We start from the raw sequence: 20,689 nt of genomic DNA on the forward strand, positions 1-20,689 counted from the left end.
ACTAACAAATTTATGTTTATTTTTCCAATAACTCTATTACTATTTTATTAGATAACTTTGACAGTCTTAAAATATTTTGCCGTTTCAATTTTATTATATCAGATACTATTTTTCTAGAAATTCTTTCAATATTTCCTTATTTCAATGCCTATTAAATAACTTTAAACTTACTAACTTTTTATTTAGTTGTTTTATCTGCAGTAAAATTTATTCACAGCATAATATCCAATACAAGAAAAAAATAAAATAATTTAATAGTTGAATAATAAAATATTATAATGTAATAAATATAACTGATAGAATAAGTATATGGAATTTTATTGAATTAATATTTGTTATAAGTTATAGTTTAAAAAATTAATAAGTGTAAAGAAATAATGATTTAGGAATTAAAACATCTAAATCAATTTTTAAAAATGATTTTTACTAATCTTCCTTTTCAAACAGTAATAATTTTGATATAGTCTTCAGATTTTTTAAAAGGACAAATAAATGTTAGAACTGATTGACAATTGAATGTAATCAAATGGAATATACATCGCAATTACCTAAATCTGTATAAATACTTTGAAAATTAGACACGAATGGAATATATAAGTTTCTAACAAACGAAGATATCCTGCAATGTTAGGTAACTTGTTACACTAATTTTCACAATGCATATACTTACAATAGGTATATAGGTATGTTTGCAAGGAATATTAATTTCAAACCACTAAAATTAAAAAGGTAAGTACTGGAGCGTGCAAAGGGTTAACTATTTTATTGAACCATTAAAATTGTTTTTCGTATTTTCTCTCAATTTACATTGACCAAACCAAACGGTATCATGAAAACGAAAACGTCGGTGACATTGACCGATCATCAACGAAGTGTACGTCGAACACAGATGAACCCAATCTTGAGAAGTACTAGTGAACTGAAAGTGCATCACGTGTTCGAACGGCACACGCTACTAAAGTAATACTACGATATGCTCATTGCGCGGCCGTGAGAATAACGACGACTAGTTGGGGCGAAACCGCCGGAGGGAAAATCGCGTTCGTGTGATCGGGTGACACTGTTATTCCGAGTCGCCGAATTTCCCACGGGACGGACGTCGAGCCGGCCGATAGGTTATCTGACGGGACGGCGGAACAATGATATTACAACGTACGCGTGGATGAGTTGTATTAAACATTTCGAACGGTTAAGAGGAGAAAAAATGACGGCGACTACAGCTGGAAAGGAACGTGGATGGCGTTAACGGACAGGGTTACGCGGGGACAACAGCTGGGCGTGTGATAAGACCGGGACCGGTAGACCTTCGCACCGGCGAAACCGTAAGTACGGGCCGAAAACGCGGAGGCTACACAAGTAACAAACAACAACAAAGGAAGAAACGTTTTGTGTATAACGGGAGCCGAGTCTAACGGAACCGTCTGCGTAGCGCGCAACTCGTACGCACTAATCCCGACGGAAAATTTTAATTTGGTTTATTTTTATTATTTTTTTGTACTCTTACTTTTCAAACCATTCGTCTTCTATCATCTGTCCCCGCACGCTGATGGTGCGGTGTTACGAGTTACACTCCGCGTCAAGTGGTCGCGTTTCGTTTCTCTCTCTCTCTCACTCTCTCTCGCTCACCCGTTCCCTTTCTCTGGACGGCGATTAATGTTGTCACTGCAAGTCGCGTGGATCTGTCGAGCGCTCGCACTCGTCGGCGGTTTATTCGTATCGAGCGGTACCGGTGCGTCGTTTAATATGCCGTCGCGGTCGGAATGAATAGATTTGTGCCGTTTGAACGGATTGATGATGGTCGCGTGGACACTGCGGTTACGCGAAGAAAGTTACGTGCTTCACGTACGGCGCACGCACACATAGGCACCACGCCGTGGCCGGCTATTAAAATGTCTTGTGTTGTTGTTTTGGTGGAAAATATTATTGTTATGATGACGATGAATACGGGACGGTGTTGTCGCTTATCACTGCGCGTTGCGATAAAGTGCCTTATCTCCTGGTACGTCCGACGGCATGTGATAACACTGCTGACGACGGTCGTGCGCGTCGGACAAACATGTTACGAGATAAAGCGTACGGCCGCCGCGGGAGCAAGAAGTTTCCTTTGGACCGGCCGCCTCTGCGTGTTATCTGCTCCGGACCCGATCGTATCGTCGTACGCCAAAAGGGGTGGGGGAACCAGTCGATTTACCGTCGCACTGTTATTCGTATTAATCATTATTATTTTATGCTATGGCCTACAAAACCCATTGATTTTCTATTGATTTCCAAGACCATTCTCCCACGGCCCTGCACACATGTATGTTGTGTCATGATTACGATGATCGTTTTATGATCGATTTACATATTTCACCCGTAACACATTTGAATCTCACGTGACGATGATACTTTTATGTTAATTGCAATTTAGTTCATGTTTATAACATGGTTAGCAAACACAATTGAATCGATGATTGCAGAAATGTCACCAATCACATATTTTATGAAATTGAAATATTAGTAAAAACATGTACTAGATTTATGTTTTTTATGAGTTAAGTGTAAAAAAGTATTTATTTTTATTTTTTTATCAGATAAATAAAGTATAACTAAAGACGTTTTTACATTTAACGCATAAAAATTCATGACTAGTTTATGTTTTTACTAATATCTCAGTTTCATAAAATATGTGATTCGTGACGTTTCTGCAATCATCAATTCAATTATACTTTGCTTGATCGATAATTTCGTACATTATTTGTTCATCTTGTGTTAGATGTCATTGTTTTTGAAGCTTAGTACCCATATAATAAAGCGTTTCTTGACATTGATTGCTTTTAGGTATGTAGTTCAAACGGAATGCTGCGATGTCTTTAGTTATTATTATTTTCATTTTTATTGCTTCCTTTGAAAGTACCTTGTCTCGCCCCAGTTAAAGGATCCATATCAATAGTAATAATAAGTAATTATTTTTGTTTCACCATTCGATAGATTATATAAAATCGCATTACCTATGGATCAAGATCGACTTTAGAAAATTGTGAAATATTTAAATGGACCGTAAATAATATTTCATGCTGACAAAATAAATCCAAAGTTTTTTATACGTAATTATTAATCAATTAATTATAAGTACACGTTGCATTCAAATATTGCTATGTCCAATGAACATATTTTTGAGCATTAGTTGTTTTTGGAGAAGGAGATTTGCATGTCTTTAAAAGTCTTTAAAACCCTACTCCCGGTATCCCAGAATATACTATATGCATTATATATATATCGTTACATAATATAAATAACTGGCATTATATGTTTTATAATTTATATTCATATAGTTTTTAATGTACGGTAAATGTAATGCAGTTATAAAATAAGTCACGTAATACAATTTTCTTAAAATATCTTGTTAACAATTTATAAGTCAGTATGTCAACAATCCCACAAGAGCTTCCGGCACTCGAATCTCCTAGTAGAACTTGTGCTGTAATATTTCGTAAATGTACGCTATTGCAACATGTTTAAATTCAATTTGTGAGTTGTGGTGTATTGATTTAAAAATGTGAAATTTATTGGAATTTATAAAATTAATTAAATTAAATTTTTAGTGAGATCGTTTTTAATTTATGGCGTTCCAAGAAAGGTAATATTTAATTTTGAGTGAAAACTATTAAGACTTGAAGAGGAAATTTACATTTTAAGTTTTTACTATCGTAGTAATTAATTCTTATATGTTTAAAATTTGCGTTTTGACTATATAATTAGTAACTACAGTAGTAGTTTTATTAATGACGATATATCCATAACAGATAATACAATTTTAACGAAATCCGGTTGTTATCTAATGTACTGCTTACATGACCATTATTTATTTATATATAAAGATATATGGTGGGGGGCTGTTAGGTATACTTGCCCCATGCGCTATTGGTAATAAGGCGCTTTTAAGTTTATGAAAAATCAAAAAAATCATGAACATACCTCGGATTTCCACCTCCGTGAAGGTGTTACATTTTTATTAGCACCGGTCGTCAAATATCCTAGATATGGCACTGCTTATATTGGGGAGGTTTATTTTGTCGTATAAATTTTAGCTTATATTATGTATTATAGAATTAATTTTTGATTTAAAAAAGTACAACTTGGAAATATATTTAAAAAAAACAAATAGACAGAAATGATTTTTAAAGGAATGAATTGTTTCCATTCAAAAAAGTATATAAAATCTTATAACTTCTGTATAAATTAATGAATTAATAGTTTATAAATGAATAATTGACGAAATATAACGAATTATTAAATTAACAAATTGAGTATCGTAATTTTTTTAAGTAATTACTTAGGTTTTCAAGGATTTTATTGTTTAAAATTTATTATTTGATTTATATGTATTTTTTAAATGCTGCTTTCAAGAATATTAATTTTTGTCCATTACGTAAATTTTAAAAGTTATCGGGTTTCCATTATTTATCGTTATGTACAGATAGTCCACCTACAGTTTATTTTTTATTATATATTATATGTGTATCAATGTATTGCAAACAATACCATGTTTTTAATAAATAGTTACGATAGTAATAGTTACAAAAATTATTATTAAAAATTTTAAATATTACATATAAATGATTATTTTAATAATACTTTACTGTAATAAATATTAAAAATAGAAAGATTCGTAAGTATATTGAAGAATTTATATAGTTTGTATGGCCAGGTGCGAATGCAGGGGGTACGGCTTATGGGTTTAAGCCTCCCCAGTAGTATCAGAAAAAATGTTATAAGAATATGACCTACAATTTAATAGTTATTTCAAAGTTTCCTGTGGGACTTGCAAATAAAATATATAAATATATATATAATAAATAATGAGTAATGAGTAGCATGTTAATCATCAACATTTTACATTTTTTTCAAAAGCACCGCAAAATATTTTCCTGCATTTGCCAATTTATATATTATACACCGCTCCTATTGTCAAGAAAATATTGGCCGATATATGGCTTGTAATTTATTTATTGTTTTTATTTTTATTTTGAATCCCATCAGTATATCTAGCTCAACATTTTAAACTATTGTAAATTAATTAAATTAATCGTAAATTGTATGAATAAATAACATTAGATTATCTAATAAGTAATAGTAGTTTGATGCATTGAATTTGAATTTTTTTTAAACATAATATTTAATTAATTAATTAATTATTCTACTACGCAAAAATATTCTTTGTCGTTTATTATGTGGTTATATGAGACTATTGAAAGTGAAAGTATAAAATTTCGTACCATTTCCGTGCACTGTCTCCTGTTCAGTATTGAAATCTGATTGTAGTATTATTATATTTATTAGTAACATAAAACCTTTTCGAGGTTATTAAAATCGTAAATGCTTACTCTAAAGGCATTCTCTAATTTCTTTTTATTTTGACTCCAAAGTTAATGTTTAAAATTTCAATTGATAAAACAATCATATTGGTTTCAGATGAAATTAGTAAACTTACGATTGTGCAATTGAATTTTGTTTTTTTGTAAATATTTTTGTCTTTATTGTTAGTCTTAATTATTTGTCTTAATTTTTTTAATTTTTATTAGTGGAAAATATATGAGCTATACCTACTTTAAACATATTATTTCATTTCTGTATGGTTCCTGTCTTCAATTAAGCATTTCTGAAAATAAACGTAAATTGCAATAGAGTAGGGACTGTGTTCAAATTCTGGTTACCTAGTTTATATGTGCATTAGTACATGTACGTATTGTACAAGATGTGCATTACCCGAGGATGGTATAATTTAATGTTAATAGGAAGTTATGAGATTTTTTGACTTTGAATTTCATGTGAAGATTCTGAGGTATTCTTCTAACATGAAAAAATATTCATGTATTCGGAAGATATTAAATCTAGCGCTTTTTAAAGACGAGGTTTGTAATTTATAGCGTTATATTCAGTGTTGAGATTTATCTAGATAAAAATATTAATTATCTCTAATTTTATCTTGGTAAAAATATAAGCTTTATCTATTTATTTATCTTAGATGAAGTCATTAGTTATTTACTGTATATTTATCTAGATATATTTTTTTTATGTATAATAATAATTTAATGTATAATTAATATTTTGATTACTTCGGGGACTCGGGGATTTTTCTGTACATCGCCTGGGTAGCTGTGACAATATTATTAAACAATGAAAATGTGTAGTTAAAATTAATATGATCGAAAAGGCCACCCACGTGTTTTCCTTAATTTCGATGAACATTTGTACCCTAATGAGTATTAATCAAATGTAACTATTATTTAGCGTAGATATATAATAATAAAATAAAAAAAATAGATGTATAATAACTGTGGGGTTCATCAAGAATAACCATATTTAATAACGATAATTATAATAATTTTTATCTTCATCCACTGTTTCTTGGTTAAAACTATTAAAATCTTCTTGAAAATAAATCCTTCGATCCACGCGGGCAGTTTTATTTTCATTAATTTTATAATAATAAATTGTATAAATATTGTATAATAAATATCGTGACGTGCTTATGTGGCCAAACTTGTAAGTCCATCTACCACCTATAACCGTTTGCTAAAGTTTTTCTAGCACGATCGGTCATGAGATCCAGAAATAAATATATAATATAAAATTTGTACCTATTTATTTTTTTTATTCCAAACAAAATGGTTTATTCGTGATAGGCTTGATAATTTTTTTTGTGTTTTTTTTTGACAATTTAATATAAAATCATTGTTTTTTAAAAATGTATCTACTTTTTATCTTGATGAATTATGATTATCTTTTATTTTTTATAAAGATAATTTTAGTTGAGCTTTTTTATCTTTATCTGAATAGGTTTACTATCTTTATCTTTATCTAGATAAAAAAAATATTTACCTGGGCTCAAACACTGATTATACTACCGTAAAGAAGTACACATTTTTTACGTTACTGTTATACGAGTAGTAGCCATAAGCAATGGCATTATCATATGATTATAATAGAGTTCTAAGGTTGCAATGGCTTTAATGCTGAAATAGTGGTTTACGTGGTAATTTATATAATGTATGAAAACATAATATATATTATTTATTTTATCACCATTCCATATTCTAGCGTTCCTGCTCTTTATTTTATATTATTTATACTAAACGCACTATTTAAATATATTCACATTTAATTTTAATGCTATAATTTTATGCTTGATTTTTCTTGAACATTATTTATAGATTTAAAACAGGGTGTTTTCCTTTTAAGACAAGAAAATGATGTATATTAATGCTGTCCTTGGACCAAGGTTCTATTATTTTTATGTTCGTAAGCGATTAATGATTAAATTTTCATTTTTATTCATAATTATCGTGTATCATTTCGTACAGTTAATATAACACATCTGGGCCATAGGAGTTTCAATTTGCAGGAAAAACTCGTAACAACATGCGTAATATGTTAGAATTTAAAAAAATATTCAATAAAAAAATGTACTAATGAGTTATTGTTATTTATCATACCTTTTGTTATCGCGTAATCGCATTTCACAGTTTTCAATGGTTTATTGATGAACAATGGACTTAAAGAAGATTTGAGATTAATTTTTTGTTATTTTGCATTTTTTCGATAAAGTTCTTATGAATTAATTTTGATTAATAATGTATGTTACTAAAAAAATTTAATTATTTACTATTAAACCCATAAATTATAATTATAAAACACTTATATTTCTAGTTTGTATAAATACATGAAATTAAAATTTGATTTTATAATCTGTTTTTAATTAATAGAAGCAACTTATAGTTCTAATTTATTGATCAGAAGTTGCCAAAATAGATTATTAAAAATATTATAATGAAAAAATTCCAATTTCATCGATTATGATGATAAATAATTCATTATAATTATTTTGAATAAAACATAAAAATGAAATACATAGGTAATAAGTATTCACCACAAACGAAGTGTATAGGATCAAAATAATATTAAGCTATATGTATATGAATTATTTTTTAAATCGAAAACTTACCTAACCTGTTACTTAATAAAATTGTTCAACATGATAGCATGTTAAATATTATAGTATTAGTAGGTATAGTTTTATTTGTACACAAAATTCAATTTTGTAATATTAATAAAATTAGTGATGGACTACAAATAATGTACATTATTAGTTTGTTGGTTAGTTGGTTATTCATTTAAGTGTGGTCGTATCTTACTTTTTTCGATTAATAAAAATTTAACTGTTGATATTTTTTTTATCCATTGTTTTAAATTAATAATTGTATAATTGCCTCGATTTAGCCTCTTATAATTATTTTTACTACCACATGGTAGCAAAATTAGGTTGCGTAATCCACGTTTTAATTAAATAATTACATTTTTACAAGGCAATTTTTGTTATTTTTCTGATATTTAGTTAAAAAATAGTCATCCTCTTCTTTAAAAATATTTATTCATTGAAATTATAATTTTACTTCAATTAAAAAATATATTTTTTATTTACCGATGTACGTACGTTTTTTTTTTCATATTACTACGGACATGAATGTTAAATTATTATAATACTTGTGTAACGCAAAAAGATCACACATAACCATTATTTATATTTTTAAACTTATACAATTAAAAATCAAAATACCATGTGTCGTTTTCGCATTGAACTCACGATGTCTATAATATTAAGCGCGTGCGTACACATTATTCGGATGCATTCCACTATTACTATAACTGCACCGTCTGTGCACAATAACAATAATAATAATGACTATAGTTTTCCCTTATTTCCCACGAACAGTTTCACCATTTTTTTTCCAGGGAAATGAATTTCTCTCGAATGCGCGCGCGCACGCCTGTGCGTATTGTAAAGTTGTTAAAAAAAAGAAAAATTAAAATATATATAAAAAAAAAAAACGTGTACGATATTATTATATTTATGTTATTGTTGTGTCCACAGTTTCACGTGTTAGTTCGCGATTTGACTGGCAGAGCGTATCGCTCGAGGGCACCCACTACGCGTCTAGCCACGTTGTTGCGCCGCCGCCGCCGTGTCGTCGTCACTTGAATGTTGTCGGTGCGCTCACGCCACAAGGCGCGGGCCGCGGTGGTAGTGGGGTTCCGTCCCGCCAACACGCGCACCGTTTAAATACGTCCAATCCATCCCCGGTGCACGTCAATCCACGTCCGTACGCTCCGGAACCTGCCTTCAAAAATGTGTGGTGAGTAGACGCAGATTTACGTTCATCGTTCTTATTGTTATTGTTATTGTTATTATTATTGTTGAAATACCGTTTCGGCGGTAGTCGGTAACAAAAAACGATTCGATTTGCACGTCACCCCGCAGCCGGTTCCAGCTGTGATCGTTGATCGTATATTATTAATATACCAATAATAATGATAATAATAACTATAACGATGATCAATTAATAATATTAATAATTTTAATGTTTACCGTGTATCGTTGTCGTCGAAGTCATGTCCAATGTTAACGTGTAATCGACAAGTGTTACGAGATATGTACACGATACCATATTGTTGGTATGATAATAATTAATAACAATAACGATAATTAATTAATAATATTAATAATTAGAATGTTTACCGTGTTGTCTCGTTGCCGTCGAAGTTATGCACAATGTAAACGTGTAATCTTGTTTTATGTAATACTTGTTACGATAAGTACTCGATACCATATTGTTGGGACGTCCGAAGTACCCGGACTTGCGTGTGATACAGTGATCGTACGAGAACGAGATACTCTTCTCGGTAGAAGTATCATTTAAGCGTTTCTAAATATATTTCGACTGTCCAGCAGTCGACGATTTTTTTATTTTATTTTCTTATAAACACACAGTAATTTATACCAATGATTTGGTCGTCCAGTAGCAGTTGATCCTTAAGAATTTTTCATTCATTCATTTCATATTTATTAATATCACATTAGTTTTTTAGGATTACTGTGGACGTTATTCAAAGTTAAAACTTGTTTTAAAAGATTACAATTTTCAACGCTAATAATTTATTTCTGGAAAATCGTTAGCACACCACATAGAAATAATATTTTATCATCCTGATTCATTTTTAATTGCATTTTAACGTTATTAATCCTCAAATTAAGGCGTTGCCTGGTTTATTATGCAACATTTATACGTATATGTAAGTCAAATACCTTTCTCTATTAGTCTAAAAATAAATTTTTCTTTGGGTGCATTGTGGTGCATTTACCTTAGAGAATACGTATATAAAAAAAAAAAGTAAAGACCAAAGCTAGGTAGATTAATCATATAGAAGTAACGTATGAACCGGTTGCTTTGCCGTTCACTTTCATTGGTTGTTACAACATAGGATGTTATAATATGTTTCATACTTGGATCATGCCCAAATCGGTTATTTGTTTACAGACAAATTTTTTTGGATTCGATATAATTCATTAATTAATTATCTCTTAAATTCAACTTTTTATGAATAACTTTTTTATATAATCATGCATGATAAATATCAAACTGAATAATATAATCGTTTTTATTTATTAAACTTGCCAATAAAATCTGGCGAAAAAAAAAATTAATATTTATTTTAATTAATTAATCGGTATAAATCACTTAAAAATTTTATTGATATTTGATAAAATTGGATTAATATCTCCAGGCTTATATCTAATTTAATATTTGTTTAATTTTTATTTACGTATCTATAAATAAATATTCGAAAACATTGAGAAGTACAACTAAATTTAAAAATATTTATATACTTAATTATATAAATAAATATTATTATAATAGTTTATGGGATGATAGTTTAGTTATATATTATCAACTGAATCATAATTTTACTTAAATTTAACGTTAAAAATCATTATGTTTTTCGTAAAAATACTGATTTTGATAGTACTTGTAATATTTAATATAGTTGTACATATTTTTCTTATTAAAACAAGATCATTTAATTGGTGTAGTAGTGTTTCTGAAATGTATTTTAAACATTAATTATCTTTTTAACTAAAATTTTTGGTATTTGATAATAATAATTATAATATTAATTTTTTTATTTCAATACCAATGAATACATTTGAACTATTATTAAGTAGTCAGAATAGATCAGTATATCTTAATTATTACCTAAAAATTATTATTAAACTATAAAATATATGGTTGTAATATTTTTGTTTATATTAAGAAAAGGGGTCTATGTATGTAAGATTTTATGCATTGGAAAGTTGTTTAACAGGTAGGTATAGCATGCATATAAGTAATATTAATAATGATGTATGCATTATTCATATTGAACTATTATATTAAAAGCTTGTTCCAGAAACGCCCTTATTTTAGGAACTCTTATTAAATTATTTCCATTATTATTACGTTCTCATTTTTTTAGTTGTTACATTTATTATATTAGTCATTAATCGAATAATAAGTATTATAGTGCCGCTATGATTTAATAAACTATAATATAATTTATTATGGATGGATTACATATTAAAGTTGATAGTTACAGCTATTAACGAGAATTTGTTATATTTCAGGAATTTTTGCTTATCTCAATCATTTAACACCCAAATCTAGAGAAGAGATAATAGTTCTTCTTGTAAATGGTCTCAAGAGATTAGAATATAGAGGATATGATTCAGCTGGTGAGTAATATTTTTTTCAATTGTTTAAATTAATTTTACAAGATTGATTCATACAAATTAAATAATATCGATTTAGTTGGATTAAAAGTTATTATCAGTCCACTTTAAAAACTCACTAAGATATTATATCTTATCTCATATAGTAATCGGCTATGCTTAGTTTTTGATTTCTTGCTCGTGTGAAAAGTAATGGTTTTTTGTTATTACAGTTAAGGTTTATTAATTATACCTCTACACAAATTATGGGAATTACTTTGTATGATTTGACATTTAAAATTATTATTAAAGTTTCTACTTACTAAGTTTTTTGATATTTTATTTATGTATAATGTTTTATTGAATTAATACATTTTAAATAAATAAGAAATTATTTAAAAATCTGTATATATTTAGAATTATTTGATATGTATCAGTGAAAATTTGATTGGTAAACTTAATACGATATAGTAAATATAGTAAATTTATTATTAGAAAAATTATAATATACTGGTTCAGTAATTGTATGATCGCGGATATCAACTAACTCTACACTACTTCAATATTTTATTGAAATCTTGGCTAAAATTTTTCCCTAAAAATCAAACTTATTTTCTACATGATAGTTATTTATACACTATGTATAAAAAGTATAATATTCGGGAAATCTAATCATATTGCAATTATATACATTTCAAGTAAATAGACGTTGTTTCTGATGTCTATAATATTGAGTTTTAATGGTAGCCGATAGGCATAGGTAATTAAGACAGTTAAAAATGAAACTGCTAAGCGTTATTTACCATAAAATTTGATCTCAGAACATTAAATCAACTGAAATTCAAAATTTAGTTTTTAAAACAATATTGTTGTTTGGTATTTATATTAAATTAAAATATTTTTCGTTATTCACTGAGTATAAAATGCTATAATTATTAAAAAATACGACGTGTTTGTAAAACTTTGTCCTTCGTAAGTTATTATCCGCTACCAATACTATGTGGGTAAAAATAATTAATTTTATGGCAATTTAAACAATAAAAAAAAATACATATATTTTTTCTCATGTTAGGGATTGTTGATTATTGAGGTAGTAAAAACTTTATTAAATAATACAAAGCGGACTGCTAACCATGTGAGATGCCAATTTAATATAGTTTACTATTAATTAAAAAAGTCGGCGGTAGGTACTAGAGCTAGAGCTACGAGAGCTCTCGAATTTGAGCGTGAATTAAGATTCACGTGTACTTAAATTTTAAAACACGTGAATTTAATTCACGTATAATTAATTAGAAAATCACGGATATTTATTTAACATGTCTTTAAGACATAATGTTTGCCAACCTTATTATAATAAATATTAAAAAAAAAAAAATTCCGTAAAAAACTAAAACATCCACCAACTTATATTCTAAAAATATATGTTTCATAAACAGTATTATTGTAAAATGATAGGACGGGTGGATTAATCTATGTACTACGCTGTTAGTACACGACAGCGACGTGAACATTTCTACGAACAGTACCTACGAAATTCGTACTATTAGCTTACGGTTTAACAAATTAATTATTGCCTTTTTTTAAAACTGTTATTATTAAGCCTTGATGAGACAATCTCGGACTCTGTAAATGTGTAGTAGTATCGGAATTAAAATATACATTTTTATTCTAAGGCATAATAACATGTCTATGATTAAAAGTTGGTAATAGTGGAGATATTAATGAACAATCGAATGCCGACAATTTAGAATTATGTGAAACTCATACTAGTACTTTACTTCTAAATCATCTTTTACACTTCTACTCAAAGCGTATCGTGTACTTATGATTGTTGGTCATCATTGTCACAACAATCATATAACTGTAAGTGCACATATTATTGATATACAATGGTGCCCAATATCATTTACTCTAACTAATCATGAGGTACACGAGCGACATGCAGCAGAAAATCTTACCCAGCAATTAGAAAATACATTCAATGAGTGGGAAATAGTTAAGAAAGTAATAACAATGGTAACAGATAATGAGGATATAATAAGAATATTGTAAATGTTGTTACATCATTAAGATAAATACCTGAAGTTTGTAGTAGTACATTTTATTTCATTCATTACAATTTTTATCAATAATGCGTTAAAAACAGAGATAATAACTGAATTGATTCAAAAATGTTCTAAATTAGTTGAACATTTCAAACATTCAAATACAGCATTGAATGAATTATAGAAAAAACTAGAACAATTAAGTTTCATCAAAAGTTCATTGCTTCAATATTGAAAAAACACGATGGAATTTGATTTATACTATATTAGATCGTTTTTTTATAAATAGAAGTGTAATATTACTGTATTAACCAAAAGAAGTATAACTACGTCAGAAATGCATAAAAAATTATTGAAAATCAATGGTGTTTAATAGAATTTTTGATATTTTTACTAAAGCCTTACAACAGTTCTTTGTAAAGAAAATCATTCTTCGATGTCTATGGTGATACACCTTAGCTTTACAAAGTCATAGAAAATCATTTAAAGTTCCGAGATGACGACAATATTATAATTAAAAATTTAAAAAAACTGTAATATTTGAATTAACAAAGCGGTTTGATCTTCAATTTGAAATTACTCAAATAATTTCTGTTAGTCACATTTCAAGTTTTTTAGATCCTAGGTATAAAGATTTGGAGCATGAAGCGATTCATGCTAGAAAAGAAATTCGTTCTCATGTTAAAAATTTATTAAATGACATTGTTGTTCATTAGCAACAGCCACAAAAACATAAATCCATCGTTAATAGTGATCTCAAATTTTTATATTGTAATGAAAATCTTTCCGAGAATGACATAACAGAACAGTTTCAAGCCTACCTAACTTAGCCTTTAACGATTTGATTTTTATCCTTTCGAGTGGTGGAAAACACGGGAACATAAATATCCAGCTATAGCTAAGTTGGCATTAAAATATTTGACAGTACCTGCAACATCAGTGAATTCAGAAAGATGTTTTTCTATATCAGGTAATATAATTACATAAAAAAGAAGGGGTTTGTTGTCGGAAAATGTTGATATGTTGATTTTTCTTTATCAAAATAGAAAATTGTTAAAATAATAAAAATTATTACGTTTATTTTTTTTTATAAATTATTGTTGTTCAATTTCACACTTAACAATTTAATTTATAAATAATTTCACTAATTTTACTTATGTAATACTTATTAGGTATCATATACTTGTTATAATTTATAATACGTACACATGAATATCTGTTTATCTGTTAGAATTTATTAAATTACAACTTATATTATTTAATCCATTTTTCGTACCTAATATAATATTAATTTTCTCTATTGGATTATATGAGAAAATTGTCCATGTGCTAAAATTGGGCTTTTTGTCCAAAATTGATAAATAAATTAATGCAAAAACACGATTTTATTTTTATTTATAATAAATGTATTGAAAATAAAATGTCACATGTAATAATAAATACGTGATTTGATAACATAATTCAAGACTTGTATGAAGTCAAATTCACGGATTTGCGTGTAGATAAATTCACAAATTCACGTGGTTGCATAAGTAAATTTTAATTTTATGTGTAAACGTGAATTTAACTACACGTGAAATAGAGACCTCTACTAGATACTTTAATATACACGAGAATAATCTGAAAACAATATTATCTTTCAATGACAGTGTTCCATTTGGTTATTTGTTATTGTAGTCATAGCTCTATCAAAATATGATTAACAACAAATTAATTTCTTTGTACCATATATTTATGTTTTAAAAAGGTATTGCTTTCGATGGACCTGATGGTAAGGATATAATGATAGTGAAGAAAGAGGGAAAAGTTGTTGCCCTTGAAGATGAATTACTTTCTTGTAAGTTTATCATTTGATTTTGTTTATTTATATCAAATTTATCAATTTTTATTAATTAATAATTTATAGTGAAAGATCAGCTTGATTATGAAGAAATCCAAAACAGTCACGTTGGTATTGCACATACACGTTGGGCTACTCATGGTGTTCCCAGCAGTGTTAATTCACATCCTCAACGATCGGACAAAGAACAAGTATTTTGTGTGGTCCATAACGGAATAGTAACTAATTATAAAGAAGTAAAAGCATTTTTGGAACGCAAAGGATATTATTTTGAATCAGAAACTGACACTGAAGCTATTGTAAAACTTGTACATCATATTTACACACAACACCCAAATTTATTATTTAGAGAATTAGTCGAACAAGCCATTCAGCAATTAGTATGTCTATCACAATTAACTTAATTTGAGAGAATGCATATTATTAATAACAATAAATTCTTTTAGGAAGGGGCATTTGCATTGTGTTTCAAAAGCAAACTGTTTCCCGATGAATGCGTTGCAACTAGAAGAGGAAGTCCACTTCTTGTCGGTATTAAGTCCGACACTCGGTTGGCCACTGATCACATTCCAATCCTCTATAGCAAAGGTACTATTAAACGTTTCAACCATATTTTGTTTAAACGATTAGCATAAGTTTTTTAGTCAAATTGCCACATTGGTTGTATTTTTGTTTTTGTTCCGTTTGTGTGTGACCCGTGAAGATTCGATAGACGGAGAGTCTTTTTCATTAACAGGTACAAATCATTGAACAAATCCATTTATCTGTAATGATCAGAAGTTAATTAATGGGCTTAAGCATTCAAAACAACCTAGGCATGTCTAGCGTTGGTTTAACATGGTGGTGGCACTAATAATGATAATTCGTATAATCAATGATTTTAGTAAGAGAAAATTGCTGTGACAAGCAAATTATTCGCATTAGAAAAAGTCTAAGAATGTTGTATATACAGGTATATAATCCTAAATACATAATAATCTATAATTATAGGTGCAATCTAATATAACATATGTTCACATATTTTTGCAAAATTTATGAATTTTCTTATGAGTAATTTTATGGAACTAATAAAAAATTTGAGTTTTAAGAGAAAGTTAGTAATTTCCATAATATATTCGACTGTTAAATTTAATTTTTGTATACTTGGTTAAATACTCATTATATTAATTGAAGCTATTTATTTGGTATTCATAATCTATGCCTGGAAGAGGGCTAGAGCTCTGAGTGTTTTACATTTTTTCAGACTAGACAAAATTAATATAACTAAATTGTAATGAAAATCAGATTAATTATTTTTGAAATTATTTTTATCGAAATATTATCGAATTAAAACAAACTAAATTATTTGAAGATTTAATTGTCATTTTAGAGGATTTATTGATCAAATCAATTTATTTAAGATTACCATAATTTGACAATACATATTTAGAAGGCCAGTGGCTATTTTTTTTTGATTTTTCGTAGTGCACATATTTAAATTTGAGCTTAGTTACTATCAATTATGAGCTAAATGGTGAATTTTTTTTATTATTACATTAAAATCACTTTATAATCGTCATTTATTTTAAGCGGTCTATCTTAAAATGTTGGTAAAATTTTTTTATATACTTACTATATTTACAGGTTTACTTATATATATTTATATACTTGTGTTTGTTATAAAATAAAAAAAAAAAAAGCAACAAAATATTAAAAACTTATTTTTGACTGGTGTTTTATTGTATAATAGTGACGTGATAGTACTATAAAGGTGTTGCACATTTTTATTTTTCATAGTGAACATTTGTAATTTCACAGTGCATAAAGTGTGTTGTAGAGCACAAAAAAATAGCCACTGGAGAAGGCATTGGTGGTAATATCAGTGCCGTGAAAACACCGGGTGTGCATTGTGTGAATTGCACGCAGGCCCTAGGCCTCGTATCATATTATGGGGCCTCAAAAAGTCAAATGCTCAAAAATGTACAACGATAAGGGGCCTCATGATATTGATCTGAAATCTATATTTTAACTATTCTGGTTCATCGATTATAATAAATTTAATACAATCAATTTTCATTGGTAAAACAATATTGTTAGTGTTTTAAGGTAACGTCATATTAATTTGTTTTAATATTATCAATAGTTTTGAATTTTTTGTATAATTAATTAAAATCATTAATTTTGTTTTAGGAGTTCTGAGATAATAGTTATAAATTAATTTTTCAATATATTATTAAATTAGTGGATGATTTTTATTAAATTAATATTTATTTAATTTTATAATTACTTCTTAATATTGAAAACATTAATTTTTATGTTTTATATTATAAGTTTCCAATTGCAAAATTATGGTAGTTATTATAAAAACTAAATAAATACTAATATATATTCATATTTGACAGCTACTGACTGTTTAAAAATAATAATTAATATATAATGTGACGTAGTTTTAATATTTGATTCATTAACAATATTGAAAATGTTTTAAAATTTATTAATTGTATATATATAATGTAAATAAATGTAATCTATAAAAGAAATTCATATTTTTTAAAAATCTAATATGCTGTAAGGAATAGGGTGCATGTAAACTATAATTTTTTTTAGAAATAAATCAATTTAACATTTGAAAATGTGAAATTGTTTAGAACATCGTTACATTCGTGGCGACAAAATGTCTATTCCTATTCCATTGCCTCGTCAAGAGAGTACATCTGAATTCCATCCACTAGGAGACAAAGAAGAAGTTGAGTATTTCTTTGCATCAGATGCTAGTGCTATTATAGAACACACAAATCAAGTTATTTACTTGGAGGTTGGTATTAATATTTTGCATATAAAATAGAAACTTTTTTTAATAATAAAATTGATATTAGGATGATGATGTTGCTGCTGTTAGAGATGGACGGCTAACTATTCATAGAATGCGCATGTCTACGGATGATCCTCATGCCAGAGAGATCACTACTCTTAAAATGGAAATTCAACAAATTATGAAAGGCAATTTTAGTTCATTCATGCAGAAAGAAATATTTGAACAGCCAGAGTCTGTAGTGACAACAATGAGAGGCAGAGTTAATTTTGAAAATCAGACTGTAGTTCTTGGTGGTATCAAAGTAAACAAATGAATACTATTTTAATACAATATTTAATGTAATTTCTCTTCTCTTATACGCATAAATAATGATCATTTTTAAAATATATTATGATGTAAACATAGTTTTATAAGCAGTTATTTTCTACTTTTAGGATTACATTCCAGAAATAAAACGATGCCGTCGATTAATGATGATAGGTTGTGGTACAAGTTTTCATAGCGCTTTAGCGACACGTCAACTGTTAGAAGAACTTACTGAACTACCTGTTATGGTTGAATTGGCTTCTGATTTTTTGGACCGTTACACACCAGTGTTCAGAGATGATGTTTGTTTCTTTTTGTCACAATCTGGTATGTTTTTTTTAAATTTATCTTACTATATAAGTATATTATGTTTCTAAGTTATTGATGTAAAATATAAATTTGATTTTAGGAGAGACTGCTGATTCTCTTTTGGCTTTGAGATATTGTAAACAACGAGGAGCTTTAATTGTAGGTGTCACAAACACAGTAGGAAGTTCCATCAGTCGTGAATCTCATTGTGGTATCCATATTAATGCTGGACCAGAAATTGGTGTTGCTTCCACAAAAGCTTACACCTCACAATTTATTTCACTTGTGATGTTTGGATTAGTTATGTCTGAAGATAGAATATCCATGCAACCTAGAAGAAATGAGGTAATATTAAATGTTAATTAAATATTGTTAAATTTTATCATAAAGAATTATCTGTACCTATTTAAATTGTTTTATTTGCAGATCATCAGAGGTTTAGAGAATATAGCCGATCAAATTCGTGAAGTATTGGCAGCTGATAAAAAAGTGATGAAATTAGCTGAATGTTTATATCAAAAAAAATCATTATTAGTCATGGGAAGGGGTTATAACTATGCTACATGTTTGGAAGGAGCATTGGTTAGTTTTTAAGGTCATAATTATGGTGATTCATTCTTATATTTGCATGTTTTTTTACTTTCCAGAAAATTAAAGAACTTACATATCTCCACAGTGAAGGCATTTTAGCCGGTGAATTAAAACATGGACCACTAGCTCTAATTGACAGACAGATGCCAATTATCATGATACTCACTAGAGATCCAGTGTATAAAGTAAGTAGTTACATCTTGCATATTTGCTCTAATATTTTTTCTCTTGATATTAATTCCTAGCTATTTTAGGTTTCTTTTGCCTTATATTACTTAAAATATTATTTATTTTACTTAATTTATTTCTGTTGTAGAAATGTACTAATGCATTGCAACAAGTCACTGCCCGTGAAGGACGCCCAATTGTTATTTGTGAAAAAGATGATGTTGATACTAAACACTTAGCTTGGCAAACCATTGATGTTCCACACACTGTTGATTGCTTACAGGTGACTTAGTTTAACTGTTTAATGCTTCCTAGTTATTATTTTTGATTGTCCCTAAAAGATATTTTAAAAACAATTATTACTTGTAGTTGCAAACACGTTGCAAGACTATATTGTACAACAACTATTAGGATCAAATATTTGTTTTTTGACAAATTTTTAAAATGTGTGTTAAAGTAATTGAGGTATTTGTTATTATATGATGCATTTATAATTTAAAAAATTGGCTTTAATATCTTGATATCCATGTATTATTTTTTCTTGCTACGTGTTTGTTAATTACAAATTCCATCAATGCAAATGTATATTATGGTAAATTAGTAGATTAAAAACCTATTAACTGTGTACTTATTATTATTAGCATATGGCTTCGGCATATAACTATGCAATTGTGTTTAACTGTTCAATTCATAAAATCTTCAAAACAATTATTGTTTGGCACTTATTTTGCTTATGAGATTTCTGAAATAGTAATATGCTTTAAGGGATTGCTGACTGTGATACCGATGCAACTATTGTCTTATCATATCGCAGTAATGCGTGGCTGCAATGTTGATTGTCCCAGGAATTTGGCCAAATCAGTGACCGTCGAGTAAAATTAATTTGTATCAATTACGTTTTCATACTGACCATTATAGAATTTATTACAACAATAAATTGTATCCTAAATTAAAATTAATGAATATGTGGTAATTGAAATTGATTTAAAAAAAAAAAAAAATGTTTTTTATACATCTACAAATTTAAAAAAAAATGTTATGTTCTCAACGCGAAATTGGCCATAGTGAAA

The 20,689-nt window shown here is 28.1% G+C and overlaps 1 protein-coding gene across 2 annotated transcripts; it reads left to right on the top strand.

Annotated features, from left to right (window-relative positions):
- Positions 1-1,100: 1,100 nt before the first annotated feature.
- Positions 1,101-20,495, top strand: LOC112691817 (glutamine--fructose-6-phosphate aminotransferase [isomerizing] 2-like). 2 transcript variants are annotated; one of them, XM_025566221.1, is made up of 15 exons: positions 1,102-1,322; positions 8,915-9,176; positions 11,483-11,590; positions 15,359-15,448; positions 15,518-15,831; positions 15,898-16,039; positions 16,155-16,187; positions 18,079-18,245; positions 18,307-18,546; positions 18,680-18,878; positions 18,961-19,205; positions 19,287-19,442; positions 19,508-19,636; positions 19,768-19,902; positions 20,385-20,495. In XM_025566221.1, exons 2-15 carry the CDS (start codon positions 9,170-9,172, stop codon positions 20,493-20,495), a joined length of 2,076 nt encoding a protein of 691 aa, XP_025422006.1. In that variant the 5' UTR covers positions 1,102-1,322; positions 8,915-9,169. The 2 variants fall into 2 exon arrangements, with proteins under 2 accessions (XP_025422010.1, XP_025422006.1); XM_025566225.1 differs by lacking the exon at positions 16,155-16,187 and having other exon boundaries at positions 1,101-1,322.
- Positions 20,496-20,689: the final 194 nt, after the last annotated feature.

This window comes from Sipha flava, unplaced genomic scaffold (assembly GCF_003268045.1).
Source record: "Sipha flava isolate LNK unplaced genomic scaffold, YSA_version1 115_pilon_pilon, whole genome shotgun sequence".
Classification (NCBI taxonomy): domain Eukaryota; kingdom Metazoa; phylum Arthropoda; class Insecta; order Hemiptera; family Aphididae; genus Sipha; species Sipha flava.